This window comes from Montipora capricornis, chromosome 13 (genome assembly GCF_036669925.1).
Source record: "Montipora capricornis isolate CH-2021 chromosome 13, ASM3666992v2, whole genome shotgun sequence".
Classification (NCBI taxonomy): Eukaryota; Metazoa; Cnidaria; class Anthozoa; order Scleractinia; family Acroporidae; genus Montipora; species Montipora capricornis.
Window position 1 is genome coordinate 32,491,789 of NC_090895.1, and position 21,898 is coordinate 32,513,686.

Genomic DNA, 21,898 nt, shown 5'->3' on the forward strand with positions numbered 1-21,898 from the left:
ACTCGAAACTATATCGGTGGTTTAATCACGTCTACGACGCAGGCTAGGTGTAGTCTACTTGAGGAAAAAAAACACACACATTCTGCTTCAACTAATTGAAGCCGGGGCTATGTCAGTGAGCGCGGACGGAAATTACAATATTATGAGTATACACGTGTCAATGATCTCGATCGCTCGTTTCTCGAGGGCAATGGCGAGACAAGCATATTCTAAAAAAAAAACAATCTCGTTATTGCAGGCTCGCGGCAGGATTTGAAATAGCAGTTCATTCGCGCACAGTTCAATGAGACAGAAATGCCAGAGACACCACCTAGCGGATAGATTGAACATCAAGAAAAACAAAAGAGGAAAGTTTGACATGATAAACTTCAATATATTATTTTCTTTGAGCAAACACCTGGATTTACCCTGGGGAGGATGCAGCAATAACCTTGCGAAATCACCAAAAGCACTCAGTAAACAGAATAAACCCCATCAAATATCGTACTTTTTTTTTTTTTTTCCAAGACTGTAACTGTTACCTTGTATTCGGTTTCACGGACAGCTTAATATTATTTGTAATGTTCTATTTGCCGGAATATCGCATTTCTGATTCGAGTTACACATCATAAACACCCCCTTGGCAAAACAAGACCGCGCGTAGCTGTCAAAAATGAACTCATTAAAAACAAGATCTGTCGTGACTACAATTTAAAGTTGAAAAGAAGGGGGTAAATGTCTTTTTGTACTGAAATGGTAAGAAATTTGCTTTGCTAAATTTTCTCTCCATAGCTAACCACAATGTTCGTGATACAATAAAATTAGGGTCGCCATTTTGTATTCTTAGTCTTTGTAATAAAGGCCAAAAATCTCAACATATTTATTATCTATAGAACATTTAAAACATGGCTTTCGCCGCATGTTACTACACGTAATACGTGTTTGGAAAAGCTATAAGTATGGGGTAAATATGCGCCTTTACCAGAGAAGAAAATATGGTCGTCCATTATTGTCCACTTGCGACAATGGGAAAATATTCCACAATGATTTACTTATTCCTCGATCTTGCTTCTAGAAGCCAATAAATGCATAGGGATAACGAGGAGCAACAACATTTGACCTTGGATGTATTAAAAACACTAGAAAGAGGGGAAGAGAATTTTCCAACAAATCTCTGGCTTTTCGTGTGAAAATCACTACTTGACCAATGAGTCTCCAGTAGCACAGAGGACAAAAATTTTAAAAGTATGGAAAAGCATATTTGCTTCAATTCTAAAAAAATATTAGCACCATAAAACGATCTGTTTGACATCCCTTTTTAGAGAAACACTAAAATACCGTCATGTATTTCACTAATGGTCGGTTTAAATAGTTTGGACCAATTGGATTTGTACGCCGCAAAAATCCAGATGAAAACTTCGATCTCGTTTTTGTGAACTGCCAAACTAGAATATAACCTTTTTTGAAAGATTCACATTAATAAAAATCTTATACACACTCAACGAAATGAAACTACTCAATCAAAATATTTTCATTGAGAGATTGCACGGTTTTGAGGGCACATTTCACCGGCTAGCAATCCTAAAACTTATAACTGCCTTATGATAAGACCAAAGGTTAAGAATAACAATATTTCCGGCTACTCTCCCGTTTTAAGAAAATTATGAAAGAAGCGGCGGCGGTCTTAACATATAATTATCTACTGGCAAAAAGGAATGTCGTAACTAATATTACTGACCTCCCGGATCAAAAACTCGAAGCCATCCAACTTTAGTTTCACCATCAGCAATGAGTCCAACAGAGGTATCCTGACACGGCTTAAAACGCTTTTTCGGCTTCGCTGTATCTTCGTCCACCTTTGTACCAATAGCGAAGTAAGCGTTTGTGCCGAATATCCGCTTCTTCTACTTCGCTGAAAGCATCTGTATTAGCTGAGAAGCGGACTCTTGATGTTCTACTCGTTCCTTCATTCATCTTTGTTTTCAGCGCCACTGCGGGTCTTTGATGAGTCAGGTTTGGCGAATCTGATGACAAATCTGAAGTATAGAAACTCGTTAGAGGCACTTACCAAGGAAATGCGATAAAAGATGAGTCAAATTACCACGCCAAGAGATCTTACCATGTTGTTATTACAGGGCCAAGTGTTTGTTAAAAGGACGAAGCGTGCTTTCTACAAATACTGGAAGTATGACCTTGTGTGGAGGTCTGTTTCGATAAAGCAATAAAATTCAAGAAAAAGCTTTTGAATTAAAGAGGGAAGGAGCGGAACTTTCGCTGTTGAATACTTAAAATGGATGATCCATCTATTCAAAGCCAAATTCTCTTTTTGTTTAAGTGTGCAATGATAGGAAGACATGACATATTTACTCGAGTCTACAACAAAGGAGCACTTACGCAGCTTGTAATTAAGCGATTGTAAGACTTCGTCTCTGCCTTTTTAAATGGATTAACAACGGAGGAAATTGCATCTAGCGTATAAAATTACTTTTTTCTCTAGAGTTTGCGTACACGCATTTTATTCCACAGGTAACTGAAGTTTTCTTCAGTTGTGGCTCTAAAAAAAACCCGTAGCAACAGAAGAAGGTACGTGAAGAGAAACGAGATGATTTAATGAAAATATTCAATTCTTTCTATTATAGTAATTTCTCATAGATGAATTTTAACGGCATCCAGTCTGCAAGTTACGGAGCTATAGGCGATATGATTATATTTAAGTAAATTATTAGTCCAAATTAAGAAGACTTGGCCTGGAAGCCAAAATAAACTGGCCGAAGAATGAAAAATATTTACTGAAGAGCAATGAGGAAGGACAAAAAATCACGAATGAAGAAACTTCATGGGAAACATACAAAATACTTCTAAAGAACTGCTAAGGGCTATCATTGTCAAATAATAAACCTTCGAAAGTATCTGTAGAAGCACGCCATTAAAACCCTGAAAATATTATAAAATTGTTATAAATGACCCGAAAAAAATTATTTTATGGCTCACGTGCGCATGTTCACATGGTAAACAGGTGCAGCAATCAGTTACTGCATATTGCAGGCTCCCTAATTTTCGGCGACGGAAATTCACTTTCAAAATGATTCGGTCATGTAACCTTTGGAAAATCTCTGCATGTGGGCAAGTTCCATTTTTAAAGCAACTTGAGGATATAAACAGTTAATACATCATCAAAACTGAGAACACTTTCGCGCAGACTCAAGACCGCCATGGAATACTATTAGATATGCTTGAACAAATAATCCATAATTGAAATAATTCCATGGAGTTAAATCCGTCTGAGCGACAAACTGGCTCTATCACCTTCCCGAATACAAAGGTTCGTGTGGTATTACGCTAAACTTTAAAGAGAGAGAGAGAAAATAACTGGACGCGAAACAAGCTCACGATACAAAGCCTTCCTAGACCGGAAAAAGCAAAAAATATCTTTAACATAAGGTGACATCATTTAGGGTTGATAGGTGCAAAAAGGGTTTTGCGATCATAACTTTAATTTACTGAATTACGCAGTCATCACAAATACTGCCTTTGTATTTTGTAAAAGAGCAAATGATTTTATGTTTTTATAAAAAGATACACAGGGATCTTTCTTGAACCCATTATTCTAGTTATCGAAAAATATACAATATTTATCTTCCTCATACAATCATATTTTCCATCCGTACGTTAAATATCGAAAACAAAAAAAAAAGAAACAATAAGATCACTCTTTAAAAGTGCAGACAGAGCTTTAGGTTTTTTGGCGCACGATTGTAAGAAAAATGTTCAATTGGTCTGTTTCGCAAAGTACAAAGAAAAAAGTCAGAAAAATTGTATTCTCAAAGTAAAACATAAATAACAAGTCTTTTTTACAGATTTAAGGCCTGAAAATTCAGAGTTTTGATAATGGATCTTTAAGCTGTTTAAAAACTGGATGTGCTAGGCCATCACCAAATGCCAGAAGAAACACCTCTATTCCTTCGAACACCAATCTATACCGCCACAAACTGTTCCACCGAGGGGAAGGCGCGAGAGAAAGTTTTCAAACTAGTGCCGGATAGACAAATTGACAAAATCTAAAATTATGATATGCAAATAGCACATTTCCTTGACTCCAATTTTACACTCAGAGTAAGCGTCGAGAACTTACACGACCTCAAAAAAAGACTAAGTGATTCGTAAATTACATCGTCAGAACAAATAAATAATACACTCGTCAGCAAATGAATAAGAAACTCACCAAATGTAGAGTTAGAAAGACGTCATGGATACCACAGTTTTAAAAAAAATTACGTTTTGGTTAAAAATTATTCGGTCGCTATACGGCAGTTAATGTTGGTTTTAAAACAAGGCATTTCCATTATCGTTGGATTTCAATGGAACTGAAAATGTTGAAGATATCTCACCTAGGAGCTTGAACTACAAGCCATTTGTAAGCAGAAAATCACTCACATCTTCGGTTGTCCACATCTCAAACAAACATCCAAAAAATTGCCCCAATCTTTTACAAAGCTACATCTTGACATCATTTCAGCTGTCATGGTTACATATCAAAACTTAAAAGCCTTCGGTGGCAATGCTAGGGTACTGAACAACTTGGTATGAATGGTGCACGTCAGATAATTTAGATTTTATGAAGCCGAAAAGGACCTTTTTACAGGATTGGATGAAGTTTCTCTGCTAACAGCTGCAGAGTTTTCCGGAGTTGCTGGCACTTGTTTTATTTATATAACTTAATATATGATAATACATGCTATCATCTATAGCAATTGGCGAAATATCCTTCTCACTCGGCACCAGCTAAATTGGACAGCCGATGCAAAAAAAAAACAGAACATTCATTTACAAAGGTAGAAACTTGCAAGGTCTCTTGGAGACAGTGAATCTCAGGCCACAATTCTTTGTCCGGGGAAGCGGTATTTTTCCTTTGTTCTGTCGTGATCAAGTTGCGGCGAAATTGTCAAATGTTCCTTGACTGACTTCATGTAAGAGGTACGAATAAACATAGTCCAAATGGCTCCCCGCCGCGGGTTAATCACAGAGACTGAATATTCATAAAAGCAAATGTCTATAGGACACCGTTTGATGTTGTTTTCAAGTTACCTACGGGAGCCGATATTTTTAACCAAAACAAAACAAAATGTTCTGCACAATATTTGAAATGTTCTCCCATAAACTGATTTTTCCGTGATGATTATTAAAATAGGCTTTGAATCGATTCGAGAAAAGTGGTTAATAGGTCTCGTATTATATGTCTTTGGTTGCCACAAGGAGTTGTTGCAACAACATTAAAGCGAGGTATAATATGTCAAAAAAGCAATTAACTCAGTACACCATAGGGCAACGATCAAATCAGTTCTACATTCACTTTTTGAAGTGAACGGCCCCCTAACAGCAAAATACTTTGATAAAGCGGCATAGGACGACTTTGAAAAAAGAAAACCCAATTTTCGGCTTTGCTCCAGGTGCCTGGTTGCTAAAATAGCCTAAGGTATTACAGATGATAAAATATGTATCTTGGAGTTTGCTGCTGCGGATGTGTAATATTGAGTGTAAGGGAAATCTGATACAGAGATTTTATTCTAATGCTTTCATAGGGTGATTTGCAACACGAAACGATACGAGCGCTTATGCTGTAACAGAAGGGGAAATTAACATTTTATCACATTCAGTTTCAGTTAAAGACAGCTTTCGTTTTATGCTTGCGAACAGATTTAAAATAGGACTAACCTTTCGCGGGTTCCATTGTTTAAAGGATCGGTTCTACATGTACTGAGAAAATTTGTCCGAGCAGTACGTACGATTCAAGGTCGTTAATTCCCAATTCTTTCTGCACGTATTAGGATGTAGACTCTTAAAAAACTAATCCAGTAAATAATTCGGCAGCTTTTGCTTGTCAGCCACATCTAATTTAGGTGAAAATTGCGGATTCAGTTTACATTGGAACCAAAAGCGATTTTTCTTCAGCTTGACATTCACTGCCTTTCGTCGATCAAACACAAATCTTTGGAAGAGTGACAGGAAAAAAAAGCGGACCAAATACGTCGGACAATTTTTTTTGCTGGCCTTCCGTTCTCAGTAAATGTACAGTACAAACCAATATCCGTCACATAGTAAAATTTACTTGCTTCAAAGCCTGTTAATTGCTCTGTGAAACAGAAACATTTGCTTTTAATTGGGTTTCATCACCAAAAGCACGATTTTAATAATGTGCATGTTGGTCAGCAACGGCAGGTGGCTGCCGAGCGGTACCAAAAATAAAAATGGAAAAAAAAAATCCAACCCACGCACGAAAGTGGCGAAACCCTGTTTAGGTAAAGCGAACAACGAAAAGATTTTCTCGTCACTTCAATAACGAAGCATAGGACAGAGTGCGTTGGTAAAGTATACTTTTATATATATGCTAATTCCTAGTTTTTCACATTTACATCAGTCTTGCTTTGATTTTAAATTGTCATCAAAAGCAGGCTCTAAATTTAGGGTTCAGTTCCATCGCTAATATTCATTCTGATTTCTTCAGCCGCGCAGAGATTGTTTTTGGTAGAACTTTAGTGGTTTGAAAGACCTCAGCTAATTCAAATGAATTGTGCTGATAAACTAAAGATTTTTTTGGTCGAAATAAGGCAAATTAAAGAAGTCATCCGTCCGAGATGCAAACGTGGTATGTCAAAAGAGGTGCGGATTAACACCGGGAATTCTATTCAATCGATTAGTTGAAACTGGCAACCAAGCGATACGGGACCAGTGAGAAGACCACAAAATTCTCAAGTATTCATCACAAAGACCGTGTTTGTAGCACCCTCTGAAGGTGTTTCATTCTTACGAAACAATGTCGAAACTGAAGCGACGTTTCGTTAGTAATGAATTGGATCCAAACCGTCGCGTCGGTGAGGCGTCGGCCGACTGGTAACCGACCCGGGTAACCGAAATGTTTCCGACACATCACCGACACGTTGGGACGATACAAAACTAACACTTGTGGCTTGTGGACATTGGTTAAAAGAAAGCTGAAATTGACAATAGATTCACCATTAACTAGGATTTGGAGATTTTAACGATATAAGCGAAATTAACTGTAGGAACCCACTAGAAACCCGGAAAAGTCCGAGCCCCAGATGGGATAGAGTCTCCAGTAGCTCAGTGGTTAGAGCATCCGACTAGATCACGGAGGGTCGTGGGTTCGAATCCTATCTGGGGCTCCGATTTTTCCGAGTGGGTTCCAACAACATTTCATGTGTTTAACGATAATTATTACCACTACTACTACTACCACTACTGCTATTATTATTATTATTATTATTATTATTATTATTATTATTATTATTATTATTATTATTATTATTATTATAACAACAACAATAATGATAACAGTGATAACATCGAGGATCAGTGACGAATGGATCATGAACAAAGCAATTACACCGATTGGATTGTAAAATTACGAAGTTTTCCACAACTGACAGAAAGTATCATCGCTTTTTTGTCAATAAATATTTTTTTCGATTTTGAAATGCCCCTAAATCAGTGTTGAGAGGAAAGTTAAGTACTCGATGGCATAACTTTGCCTGCCGTAGAACATCATTAATGGCCAATCATTTCAGTCTTGCCTTTTTAAGAACTTTTAGTCTCATTTCAGTTTCTGCGTTGGAGATTCAATTTGGAAAGATTATTGTGTTTGGTACATTATAACTCGCTTCAAGACAAAAAGCAAACGCATTTTTAAAGAACTCGACTGATAAATGTGTTGTAGCCAACAAAAAACAAGATCTTTGACAAAGAGCACGTTTGGATGATACCAAACTTGGAAGAAAATCATTGGAAAATATTGTTTTTGGATAGGCATGCAGCTCTGGCAAATATTGACTTTGGACAGGCAAGATAGAAAAATTCAATACTGAATTCAGATAAGCATAACTGTACACTAAGGTTAGTCCAGAATTGCGCATATTTCAAAAAGTGCTGCGCCCTCCAGTCGCTTTCGACCTCCAAGTACAGTTCGGTCCCTTATCCCTTCTGGGTAAAAACTCTAAAAAGTTCCGCGTAATTGAATATTGAAATAAACGACTTTGTAAAAACAAAAGAAAGAAAAATGAAACAGTTTACCCAACGGTTTGTTTGCTAAACGCAAAGTTAACTTAGTTGGCCAACGGGCAAACAATGTCTGATCTAATTAATTGAGCGAATTTAGAGAGGTGGTTAAATGTTATAATTAAAATGTGGTTTTCCGACACTATGTAGACCTATGTAGGAAAAAAAAACAGTTAAACTGCCTCACGCCAGGGCGGGTTTCTGAAAAAGTGCGAACAATACTGAAAATAGTGTTTCACTGTAAAAAAAGGAAATTCCAGTCAATATATAGACAGAATATGTAAATATCAATATCACTGACAGATATGATTGTAAATATGCAAACCGGCTAATAATGAAAAAAGGAATGAATGTGTTGACTTTGGATTGGAAGGAAAAACGCAAAGCAATGACGTAAACGCGAACTTAAATGGACATTGCAGTTAGTGTAATTACAAATTATCTTTGCAATTATCTTAGTCTTGTTTGCAACGGATTATTGATGGGATTGTCGGCCTGACCTGAGCTTATTTCTGTTTTCATAACGTGGTCGCACGAAAAATTGAGCAGTTCAAGTGAGGTAGCATAACCACATAATGTATATAGGGCTGGACGACTTTTATAAAGACGATTATCGTATCGGTTGGCGTTTGACATCTCTAGCCAATTAACAGCCACAATTCTTGTTCTATATCTGAGATCATGAATGCAATTCAAATACAGAATACCCCATTGTAAGCAAAATAATAGAACATAAACGCTCTTACCTGTAAAATTTTAAACGAAGTTTGTGTGGCTTTGGGGCTCAACTCTTTGACAAAAACCTAAAATGCGATAAAAAACGACAAGGTTCAACTTCGGTTATGTTTAAATGGCGATAAAATAAACATTGAACTAAATATGTGATCTTTTTTATCGAAAATACAAGAAAATCATCAAGTTTACTATTAGGCTAAGTTTTCTACGCACTAGTTTTGACATCGGAATCCACGTGCACAGGGAATCTCAAGCGATGTGTACGAAAGAGTAATGCTTCCAAGATATTCCAAGAAAGATGACAAACATGTAACAAAATCGAATGCCTCTCTAAAACCGTTCATTGGTCACTTTCTTTTGTTTGCCTATGATTAAAAAAAAGAGTTACCTTAAACCTTTTAAGAATATGCAAACCGAAACAATAGGCGAAAGTAAAATCTGTCTGAATTTAACCTTTCATCTTGTAAGAACAGAGCATACCGCGGCAACCACTGCAACAAATTAATGGGTATTGCAACAGCAGATGTGAAACGAAAATACTTTTTGGGGGAGCAAAGCGGTTGGTTCACGAAGTTCTTAGACAAGATTTTTGAAATGTATGAGTTTTCACAGAGGGTCGCCTCGGCTTCGAGAAGCAAAATATCTTTAAGTGTTATTTCTAAACAAAACAAAACACCAAAAGATTGACTGAAATGTAAGTGTTCCTGGATATGTCTGTCCATTAAAGACAAAAACATCCTCTTCTTAAATGAGATTTTAGTATTTAAAATCATATCAAAGAGAAAATTAAATGTAAACACTTTAAGTTTGAGGCTCTCTAACATCATAACAGTAACTTGATTAATTGAAATCGCTAAATAGATTGTAGAGTGAAAGAGATTATGTATGAACCATGTTACATTTGATGTTTTTCGTCCTCAGCCTTAGGAAAAACAACGCAAAATATTCCACGACCACTTTATTTCCTGACGAGAAATAATACTTCTCGATTTCAAAAATTAACTTAGCCTGATCGCTGGAAAAAAGATGGTCATTAAACAAGTACCGCGGAGACCATTTTAAAGTGGTAGGGCTAAAAATCTTCGTGAGCGCATATGTGAGGGAAGATGCGTTTTGTTATTTTCAAGAGGTAAAATTCATACGTTATTCATGTCATCTCGAGCACCCAAGCAAGAAAAAAAGTGGTAGGGCTGTAGCCCTACCAGCTCTCTTCCCCTCCGCTCTCGTTGAATCGTCCGGGTGGGGGTAGTGCTGATAATGGACCATTGCCACTCTGGTGAATGACGTTTTCAAAGCCTGAGCGGAAGTCATTTGAAGACTTTTAAAAATTAAATTTAATGCGGGGCGTCAACTCGTTCGTCATCATATCAACGCGGTATTTAAAATAGTTCGCCAAATTGATTGACAAAATTCATCGATAACTTTCACAAGGAGAAAAAGACTATATATATACAAAGTCTAAACAAACGCCGATATTCCCTGTTCTCGATTTTTACTCAGTTATACTCTGCAAGACGAAAAAAATCGAGAACCTATAAAATGTATTGTCGACAATCGTTTCGACATATGGCTCGTAAGGTGAGTGATTTAAATTGAATTATAAAAGGAAAAAAAAAAAAAACGCAGGTCAGGGTTGTCAAGGACCCAGATACCAACCGAAAAGTCAGTTATGAGCTAGTCATGGTATTGTAATGCTCAATCTGTAACGGTTACCAAGTATTTTTTTTTAAGTCAGCGCAATCGAAGTCCTCGCCGATATTTTTACAACGCCAACAAAATAAAGGCAATTGACCAGAGAAATAGTGTTTACCTTAGGCTTCCGTCATCAATGTTAAATGGCAAGTGACTATTTTTTAAAACTGTTATACAGCTACCAAGCTTATCGCAAAAAAAAGAAAATCAAATGGCCGAGAGAGAAAGGTTTAGATATGAAGTAATCTGTGAATTTAAGGCGCAAAATATGGTAAATTTACCATGTTTTGACTCTTCCTCCTAGCTAAATATGCATTGATATTTAGATCACTTTATAGATAGCATTGACTTAAACCTATACCGTCATTGCCAAACTCGTATTGCCTGCTGAAGATAAGGCAGCCAAAATATCCAGTGCTAATCGAACACGTTCGTCCTCATGTTTGATTACGTGAAATTTGAGGCTCTCTTCAGTTTTTCATTTAGAATCAATTATCGTGCAGGTGTTTAACAGAACAACAATGGAAAGTACCTCCCAACTACGGCAAGACCAAGAGGAAACTCCCTTGACTGCCGAAAATCACATAACAGACGGGCCAGAGGAAGGACCACGAATTCCTCAAGTAGTGATTGAGTCCACCGGTCAATCACGATTCGCTAACTCAGTCGTAAAAGTATTGTCACTGCAAAGATTCTACAAAAAAACTAGACAGAGGTCGCGCGATTCCTGGCTTGAAAGATATACGTACCAAGATGAAAGGGACTGGCGCCGGCCGCTCATGCGCAGATCTGGTTCAAGTTCACCCCAAGCACAGAGCCCTTCATCAGAGGGGACAGCGAGTTCGCGTGACACCTCAGATGCTTGGCTGGATGATCACAAAGATGGGCGTTGTAGCTGTGACGTTACATTGGTGTTCGATCCTTCTGGTAATGTTTATTTCTTCTGGTTGTTGACAGTAGTTCTTGCGATCCTGTACAACTACTGGATCATAATATTTCGCGTGGCCTTCTTTGTGAGAGAGCAGAAATATGTCATTCCCTTCATGGTCATCGATTACACTTGCGATTTTATCTTCCTCCTCGACATAATAGTGCAGTTCCGCACTGGTTACTTCCTTGATGGTAAAATAGTCACAAGCACAAAACAGCTGGCCAAAAGCTACATCACATCTCGAGGCTTCTTCTTAGACTGCGTCTCAATTTTTCCAACTGATCTCCTGTACCTTGTGGTAGGTCCAAGGCCTTTTTTACGCTTTGGTCGTCTGCTCAAAGCCCACCGGTTTTTCCTGTTTTGTGATCGAGTTGAAATTTACAGTGGTCGACCAAAGCTGTTCAACCTGTTGAAGTTAATTCATTATCTCTTCCTGATTATCCACTGGGTGGCTTGCCTTTACTTCCTTCTGTCTTACTTCGAGGGATTTGGTGCCGACAAATGGGTGCATCCGCGTCTGGAGGGACAGTGGGCTGAGGTAGGAAAATACAACATCTTTATTTTTTTAATGAAATGAATGTATACTTGAGTTGCGGGTTATATAAGAAAGAGAGAAGTGGTCCTCGCTCTTGTCTAGACAATTTAAAGCAATTGTCTCTTAGGACCGATTTACAAGGTGCGATTTTGGCACATGCAACAAGCTTACGACAGGCCTACGACATGACTTACGATCGTCGCAGCGTTTTAAAACATGTTTTTAAATGGCTCGACATTTCCTCTGACGTACACGACAATCGTAAGCGAGTTGTAAGCCTGTCGTAAGCTTGTCACATACGACAAAAATCGTAACGTGTAAATTGGCCCATACAGACATCTAAAGAATTTAGGTGACTCCAACCTGATTCGAATCCTTGACCTCTGCGATGCCAGTGAAATGCTCTACCAACTGAGCTAAGAAGCCACTCAGTTGGAAGCAGATCAATTCGTTGGACTCACGGCATTTGTTCCCGCGTGAATGACTCGGGAAGGTTTCATTCATCGATTCCTTCACGGGAACAAACGAGCCCAACAAACTGGCAGACTCCCAACTGGGTGGCTTCATAGCTCAGTTAGTAGAGCATTGCACCGTCCCACCCGCTGGAGCCCCGTGAATTTTTCAGGTGTATAAAACAGAAAGTTGCATAAATTGTCCAGAAGTGTGAGCACCACTTCTCCCTTTCATTTTTATTTTTTGTCAAGATAGCCGTTAAATAACGCTTCCGAATATTTCCGAATATCCGATAATGAATAAATTGAATATCGTCGAAGCCGAGTTTACGAAACTTTTTAACAGAATAGTGTATAGCCAAACTTTGGAAGATGTTCAATACCATCAACTTGGAACAATAAGCCACATTTTTGAGTTATTCAAGGGTTCCTCAAAAACCGACATTTGACTTGATTTACTTTCATTTTTCATTTCAGTTTACAGTGTCCCCAATTAGCGCTCCAGCACTAGAACGACTACACACTTAAATAAAATTCCTTTCCTTTCCTTTCCTCTAGGCCTATAGGCCTCATGGCTAGTGCGCTTGACTCCGGATCGAGTGGTCCGGGTTCGAGTCCTGGCAGGGAATATTGTGTTGTGTTCTGGGCAAGACACTGCCTCTCTCCACCCACCCCTGTATAAATGGGTACCGGAGAATTTATGCTGGGGGTAGCCCAGCGATGGACCAGCATTTCATCCAGGCGGCAGTAGAAATACTCCTAGTCGTTTCATGCTACGGAAACCGGGGATAGGCTCCGGCCCGTTGGGCCACTGGATCGTAAAGTCTCCTATCATGGACCTCCACCCTTTTCTTTTCCTTTCCGAACTCCTTTCCTTCATATAGATGCTCCAGTTCTCAGTCCTCTAACCCAGGATACCGATAAAAGCCTAATCATCATGCAGGCTTTTCGTTTGAGGCCGGAGGCCGGACGTTTCGACCGATCGTTTCCCATTCCACGCCCGGTACTTTGATGCCAATATTTGAGGAGTTTGTTTATTTTTTTATTATAATTTTTTTACTTACTTTTTAAAGGGAATTTGAGTTAACTGCAGCCTTGCCTAGGAAACAGATTGTTAGGTTCCAGAAATATTGGAAACAGTGTTCCTGAGTGTTCTATTTTTTAAATTTCCCCCCTAGGTAGATCGCACCTTCGGCGCTCAGAAGGCGCCTTCCAGCGCCAAAACATGTTACGTCAGGTGCTTTCAGGAATATGTCCGCTATTTTACAAAACTGTCGAAAACCCTGCTGATGCTATTTTCCCGTTATCTAGATTGGTCCACAATACCTGTTTAGCCTGTTCCGATCACTTCTTTCCATGACAACAGTTGGTACGGGAAAGACGGTGGCACCGAAGTCTACTATGAGCTTGACGTTCTGTATCTTCACATATCTCTGTGGAGTCCTAATTTTCGCTACCATTGTGGGAAATGCAGCAGATATGATTGTGGATCTGAGACGACACAGGGAGAAATACCACAAAAAAGTACGAGCGGTTTCGATCGAGTGTCGACAGCGCTTAAGGTCTGTCTTCTTCTCTTGCCTCCATAGGAAGAGAAGAAGACATACCCTGGGTACCGAACAAGGTTGGCTACGCTTAGTGATTGGCACAAATATCTCGCGCCACTTTTTCAAACAATGAGAAGCAAAACCCAAAAACAGCTGCGACATGCACACGAGCATCTTCCCGCGCTTGGAGCTGATTAAATTTAAAAATTTCTAACTCTGATTGGATAATCACGTTGTTTGCGCTCATTGTGATTGGCAAGGTAATTACTTTGGTTTTAAGACATTCAATTGAAAACCAATCTCTATAGTGCATGAACGTCCTAAGCATAAGAATTTTCTAAAATATGTAGTTTCCTTTGTCATATATTTGCGTTAAGTGTTCTTGGCCTTGACCGTCAACAAGCTGAAAGCGTTGACAGACTGTACGCGGTCGTGGCCCTTTCAACATGAAGTGTTCTGCTTTTACGTACTTCAGTCCAAAGTAATTTTGAGTGATTTGATATTTTCATGAAGAATCGTGGTTGACTTTTCTTGTCAAACTTATCTGGTTGCCTCGTTGTTATTATGCAGTTGGACGGGATGAAAGAGTACATCGCTGCGAATCAGCTTCCAATGGATTTGCAGCGTCGTGTAATACAATGGTTCGATTTTGCTTGGAGATACAAAAAAGACATGAGCGAGGAAAAATTATTCGAACACCTCAACGACAACTTTCGCGCTGAGATCGCCATCCATGTCAACCTGGACACGCTGAAAAAAGTAAAGATGTTTGAGCACTGTGATCCTGGATTTCTACGAGAGCTGGTGCTAAAGCTGAAGCCAATGCTGTGTTCGCCTGGTAAGATGGAGTTGCATGATATCATTGCCATCATCAGTGTTATCATTTCATATTTGAATTGGCCTAACTGCTAGAAAAAGTACTAGAAGCAATGTGTAACAGTACTGCACTAGTATTGGCAATGGCAGGGGTGGTAGTAAACGCCATGGCAGTGAAAGTAAAAAGTAACTCTATTTAACGTCGGTAGTTCCTTCGGCTACGAGGCTGGTATCAATGGAAGCCGACGGTGACAATGATGGTGGCAATTTTTGGTTGTGCCGTTATAGTAGTAGTCTGAAACAAAGTTCCTGTTATAGCGGGGACTGTTTGTGGAACAATTTACCCCAATACTGTGCTGGCTCTATTTTTAAGCTTAGCGGATGATTTACCGTATTTGAAGAAAACTTTTACTACTACTATTACTACTACTACTACTACTACTACTACTACTACTACTACTACTACTACTACTACTACTACTACTACTACTACTACTACTACTACTACTACTACTACTACTACTACTACTTCTAGTTGCCATTTAAATGATCCTACTCTTAAAGCGTTTTTCCACATATATATAAGCCATAAAAGAGGGTCATATTGTGGTAGGCGCAAATATGCCCTCTTTAACAGTGGAAAGCAGCCCTTATGCTCTCGTCTCTGAATTTCTTACGAACTTAATCGTTATCTTCCATGTCCAACGAAAGGAGATCAGGTCTGTCGCCAAGATGAGATCGGACGAGAGATGTACATTGTTAATAAAGGAGAGTTGGAAGTCATGGACAAAAGCGGAGCAGTCTTAGCCAAACTTTCAGCCGGTCGACACTTCGGCGAGATAAGCATTCTGGACATGAAAGGAATTGGCAATCGTCGGACGGCTTCGGTCCGTTCAGTGGGTTTCTCCGATCTTTTCCGACTATCTAAAAAGGACTTGGAAGAAGTCATCGAGTACTATCCCGAAGAACAAGACAAGCTGGCGAAAATAGCGAGACAGACATACGAGAATCAGAGAAGGGAGCGGCTTAATCAGAAAATAAAAGTCGAAGAAAGAGGTAAGCGATGCATGGATTTAAATCTGCGCTCAATTTCCGCAGCACAAGTCATATGCGAGAGAACTGCACGCCATTCAGCCAGCGTATTGACCGCTTCTTAACTTTGAAGAAAGTTACTCGAGGAAACTATTATCCTTCTTATCTGTTCAGGGCATTTTAGTTGGTAACTTTAATAATAATAATAATAATAATAATAATAATAATAATAATAATAATAATAGGACTTAATCTAAGCAGGGTAGTTAGAATTACACAAGTAATTTTCATCTAGGCCCTAATGTTAAGTATAAATAAATGTATAAATATGTAATGTAGAAAGACACTAACTAAAAGAAAATCACTTAACAAGCAAAGCTATATATAAATACAAATGCATATATACAAATCATCAAATATTAGACATATGTCGAGATGTCTCATTGTCTTTAAGCCTTGAAAAAACCATCGTTAAATAGTTCTTTCTGAAAGATGAAAGTGAGCAAATGTTTTTAACATTATCATGTTCTATTTACAAGAAGCCAAAAAAGGAAAGATGCGTTTTCCAGAGTTGCTATTGTGCACTTTATTGACAGGAAGTAGCTAGTTAATAATAGAGCTTGGTGAAAAACCATTTAATAAGGTGGCCCAAAACTGTCACGGCAATTTCACTTCCACCGTAAATTTAAAGCTTTGAAAAGACTGAAAAAAATACTTGAGATTCAACAAAATTATTTAACAAGCACATTTGTCTTTAACTGAAGGCATTCGTTTAACGACAGTTTTTCGTTTGCCCTTATCTTAAATAGGTGCAGGGGAGGAGATACATATTTTTCGTAGATAGGGCAATTTTTCTGCAGGAGATTTTGAACACTTCTCCTCTACTTTGTCTTGATAACAGTAGATGATTCCAGTTTAGAGAAGAACGATCCTCGAAGATGGCTCACGGCCGACAAAGAAACTCTTCAGAGGCGGTTGTCTTTGATTGAAGCCAAAAATGACGTCAGGTGTCTTGCAAACAAGTTTAGAAGAGAGCACGGTCACGAGATCAACCCACGTGACATAGTTGCAACACTCGCCCAGCGCGCGCGAATGGAACGCAGTGACGAGGAATCCCGGCTGATTGTCAAAGAGTTCTTGGCACAAAAAACCCGGAACAGAATACCTAAGGAAAGTACGGTGTCCCATGACAGTATAATGGCGCAGTGCGATGAACGCCTGCGCAACAACTACACCAAAGAATTGATTACGCCATTTTTGGAGAATCGCTCTCTTGATCATCTCAGAAAAAGTCAGAGGAAATTCTTCGGTCGTCCTCGCTCACGCACACAGGTTAGACAACTTTCTACATTCTCTCCAGACTGGAAGGTCTAGGCAGCTAATTTGCAGTGATAATCTTTTGCAATTCACCTCGCAGTCTTCGCTATATTTACAATTCTTTCCTTTGACGACAAAACAGCCCTATCCGCATTAGTTTCAGCATTTCGACCAATTATCTAAGTCAGGAAAGGAAGGCGAACATGGAGCCGAGCGTTGGGCGATCTCCAGATCAAAGAGTAAAGGGTTGATTTCTAAAGAAACTGTGGTGCTGTGTCGGTGGGGGAGTGAAACACGACGATTTGGTTTTGTCACATGAGTTGATAAAGGTAAATTAACCACAGTAAGATGGATTTGTGAGTTGGCGTTTCGAGCATTACATGCATGGCGCAGTGGTGTGACCACTCGCCTCCCACCAATGCGCTCGGGTTCGATTCCCAGATTCGGCGTCGTATGTGGGTCTCAACTCTGCTACGAGAGGTGTTCCTCCGGTTTTCCCCTCTCCTTAAAAAGCAACATTTAATTTGATTTGCGTTAATTTGTTGATTTCAGTTCACAGGGTCCCCAATTCCTGCTTCAGCGCTAGAAGACTTGACACTTGAATAAAGTTGCTTTTCTTTCCTTCTTTGGCTGACGAAAGTCGAAAGGACAACGCTGAAAACGTCAGCTTTATCCACTCATTTGATGAAACCAAAACGTCCATCTCCCGATCAGTCGACATTTGAAGTCACGTTCGATTGTGGCTAAGGACGAAAGGTTGAGTGAAGGGGTTATAAAGTGTTTTTACTCACGTGATCATAATAATAGGATTGGTTTGCATGATAACAGGATTAGTTGGGTAAACCAACATGGTCGCCGTTCCATTGTTTAGGTACATGAAACAGGGCATATCATAAGGGTGACATTTTTTCCCGGGCCTAGAATCGAACGGCAATGATTCATACCAGTATCATTTACAGGATTCCAGTCCAAGTTCACCAACAAGCAGCGAAATTCCATTATTCACGTTCAAATCACACTATTCTGGGAACATCGATGCAACAGCGTCACGTGACAAGGATAAGCATGCAGAAGCACACGGTGGGGCATTCACTATCAAGCTAAATAGCATCCCTGTTCACACAGTCAAGGCTCCTGTTTTCAAGAAAGGAATCCTGAAAAAGAGCAGCAGCGAGATCATGAAATGGAGACCGTATGATTCTGCGGAGAACTCATCCTGTAATGAAAGCGCCGAGAGCGACACTGAAGATCATATTCTCAATCACACAGGTGAGTTGCAGCGAGACAGGAACATGGCAAACGACAGTCAAACATTGTCTCATATAAATCTCTTCACTCTTTCTTTGCAGGTCATAAGATCAAATTTAAGGACAAACTTAAGGCCCATTTTACCAAAGAAAAAAGGAAACAAGAAACAAGAATAATTCTGGCCACACCAGAAAACAGCGAGATCGTGGAAGATTCACCCAGATTTCAGCGAGCTGCTGACAGAATTATCCCAACTGACCACAACCCAATAAATGAAATTAACAAAGAGTTGCACTCCATCGCACACGAGAAAAGATGCACATGTCAGCTGGAGGACACGCAGGTGCAGAAAACTGTAACTTCCACTTTAACGGCAGAAACACCAATAGAGAAGACCGCGTTTCTCGAGGCAGATTGGAGGAAGGGCGCATGCTCCTTGGAAATGAAAGATGAAAACACGTTTTCCACGGGAGAAAGTGTAGGGGGAAATCAGTCAGACAGCGAAAAAGAAAACAGCAGTATCAATGGATGAGCAAAGTTCTATCGTGGCTTGTATTAACTCAATTCTAATCAATACAGGTGTACTTTGTCACAGGCAAGAAACTATTCATTTTTTAATCAGAATTGCATGATTGATTTCTTAGCGAGGAAACTGGGATAGTGCTCAACGCTGTTATCTTGTCGAAAAATAGAAGAAGTGATCCTCGTAGTTAACTGGACAATTTAACCAATCATCTTTATAGACAAAAAAAAAAAATCATGCGGCGTCCACGTGATTCGGACTCATGACCTCTGCAATCACGCCAGGTGCAGAGGTCATGGGTTTGAATCCAGTTCACGCCCGGCGCCCACCATGAATTCTTCAGGCGTCTGAAAAGTGACAATTGCTTAAATTGTCCAGTTTTAGTGTGAGGATCACTTTTATCTTTCGTCAATAACCCGCACTTCAAATACAGTAAAAACCCGCATATAAGAACACTTTTTTCCGGTTTAAGGCTGATCGTGATCTTATTTGAGGGGTGCTTAGTGAGAAATCAGCCTCAAAGTGCTCTTAAAATGTTCTCAAAATTGGTTTTAGAAATACGTCAAATTATATATTACTGGAGGTTTAATTAACATGCAATGCTGTTTTGTAATAGATTTTATAGTTTGTAATGGTCCTGAACACCATAGTACTTTGATATAAGTTACTGTACTGTATTGTTTCTTTATCCTAATACCCTTTCCCTTTGTATTAAGAACATGTTTTATTTATCAGGCTGAATTTGTTCTTATCTATATGGTGCTTTATTGGCCAAATTTCAGCCTGATGTTCTTAATCCACTTGTTTTTATATATGCGGGTGTTTACTGTATGCCTTTCTTTCATGCATCACCGTTATTTGTATAATCCCCCAATTTAACTCCGCTCTATTTTGCTTTAGCCTAAAAAAAGACAAATGAAAGCACTATGGTGTAAATAGACTGTACAAGCATAGCCTGCGAGCGAGCTCTCCCTTGGGGTCTCGCTCGAGATTCTCGGGCGCAAGCGGTGAAGCGAGCCGCCAGAGGTTTGGGGCGGGGCCGGCTTGCGTTTAAAGAGTTGAACATATGCGTTGAAGACAGCGTGTAATGTGCAAAAAACGTAGCTGATCCTTTAAAGGAAATTTTAATCAGGCCAATTATTCAACGCGTACAACTTGATTTTGCCAAAAAAGGACAACATTTACTAAAGGAGCGATTGGCGACATGTTCTATTCCTCGAGGCGCAGTATTTCAACCAGCAGCATTGACTGAGTGAGTTGCTTGAAGCTTGGTTTGCGCTAAGCTACTTAGAACCACCAGTTTAAGCAGCACATTATTACTGAAACTACTCGATCCTGACTGGTGCCAAAAGCTTATAAATTGTAATGCCAGTATGCGAGGAACAGTCAATGACTATTATGATTTTTTTTTGCCAAAATTTTTTTCCTCACTTTTTTATTGCCAGCTTCTCTTTTTCACAAACTCATAGCAATAATTATTAACTAATACAATTTACAGAGTTTTTTTATATTACACTGTACATGACATGACTCAAAGCTAATATTGCACTTACGGTTTTCTTAAGTCTGAGCTAATACAGATTTTAAAGAGAAATATTAAAATAAATAATTAAACTAAATTAAATACCTCAAATACTTCCCATTTCCTTTTAAACTGGCTGATCGTAATTGTTTAAAAGCTATGTATTTTTCTGTTTCATATTTGATTTCCAGCATTCATTTGAAATGATTAAAGTTAGGATTAATTCCTTTACACCTACAGGTCCACAGATATGCTTTCCCTAGAATTACTATGTAGTTAATCAAATCCATTCTCTCCTTCAGAATACCTAGAATAATGTCGCATATCGAGAGGCACCTGCAACTTCCAACGAAATGCTGTGACCTAAAAAACTGGAGGCCGATCTCTCTTTTAAACGTTGACGCAAAGAAAGCTTCGAAACTGATCGCGGAAAGAATGAAACGGCTACTGCCGGGGATAATACATAATCGATCTGGATATGTTCCTGGAAGAAATATTGGGGAGAATATACGCTCAATTCTTGACATAATGAGTTTCACGCGAGCAAAAAAAATTGCCAGGCCTTTCGTTATTTATTGATTTTGAGAAAGCTTTTGGTAGCTTAGAATGGTATTTTCTCAAAAGGTGTTTGGAGCCATTTAATTTTGGACCTGACCTTGTAAGATGGGTTAATACTTTTTACAAAAATGTTAAAAGCTGTATAATAAATAATGGATTATACTCCCATTATTTCAATGTTGAGCGTGGAGTTAGGCAGGGAGACCCGCTCTCTCCATATCTTTTTGTCATTTGTGTTGAAATATTGGCAATGGCGTAAATATTAAAGGTATTAAAATAAGTGATTCGGAAACTAAATAACTCCAGTTTGCTGATGATACAACTGCCATTTTAGCGGATTTAAACTCTGCTCAAGCCTTGCTTAAATTACTTAACGATTTTGAGAAAGACAGAAGCCATGTGGATTGGATCTCTTCAGAGTTTTGAAGACGAACCTCTTGGATTCAAGTGGAAAACATGTAGCAGATTTTTAGGCATCTTCATTACATATAAAGTAATGATACTTGTTGAGAAAAACTTTAAACAAAGGTTGAAGAAAATTGCAAATTTAAGAAATTTTTGGAGGTCTATCCATTCATGGCAAAGTAAACATTATTAAAGCAATCCTTTTCCCCAAAATGATTTATCCTAGCTCTTTTTTAAGTACCCCAGCCACGGTTATAAAAGAATTCAACTCTTTGGTGGTTTTTTTTTGTGGAATGGGAAAGATAAAGTCACCCGACGTTCAACATATGCACCCTGACTCTGGTGGTCTGAAAATGATTGACTATGAAACCACTGTAAGGGCATTAAAACGTAAAGTAAAGTAAGCATATTTAACGTCGATAACTCGTAACAGTAATTCAACTGCCAAACCTGAGGTCGACGGTGCGCTCGTTTTACTCCCCCCTCTCCATCAGTGCTCCGTTTTACGGGTATTTAAAGCTACTTAGCTACACGGA

General features: G+C 38.9%; 1 protein-coding gene across 7 annotated transcripts; it reads left to right on the top strand.

Annotated features, from left to right (window-relative positions):
* Window positions 1–2,182: 2,182 nt before the first annotated feature.
* Window positions 2,183–21,791, top strand: LOC138029549 (cyclic nucleotide-gated channel alpha-3-like). Of its 7 annotated transcripts, none has more exons than XM_068877263.1 (8): window positions 2,183–2,562; window positions 10,980–11,945; window positions 13,706–13,918; window positions 14,512–14,779; window positions 15,469–15,813; window positions 16,691–17,121; window positions 18,066–18,375; window positions 18,456–21,791. In XM_068877263.1, exons 2-8 carry the CDS (start codon window positions 10,998–11,000, stop codon window positions 18,884–18,886), a joined length of 2,946 nt encoding a protein of 981 aa, XP_068733364.1. In that variant the 5' UTR covers window positions 2,183–2,562; window positions 10,980–10,997; the 3' UTR covers window positions 18,887–21,791. The 7 variants fall into 7 exon arrangements, with proteins under 7 accessions (XP_068733364.1, XP_068733365.1, XP_068733366.1 ...); XM_068877264.1 differs by lacking the exon at window positions 2,183–2,562 and adding an exon at window positions 3,267–3,301; XM_068877265.1 differs by lacking the exon at window positions 2,183–2,562 and adding an exon at window positions 4,892–4,953.
* Window positions 21,792–21,898: the final 107 nt, after the last annotated feature.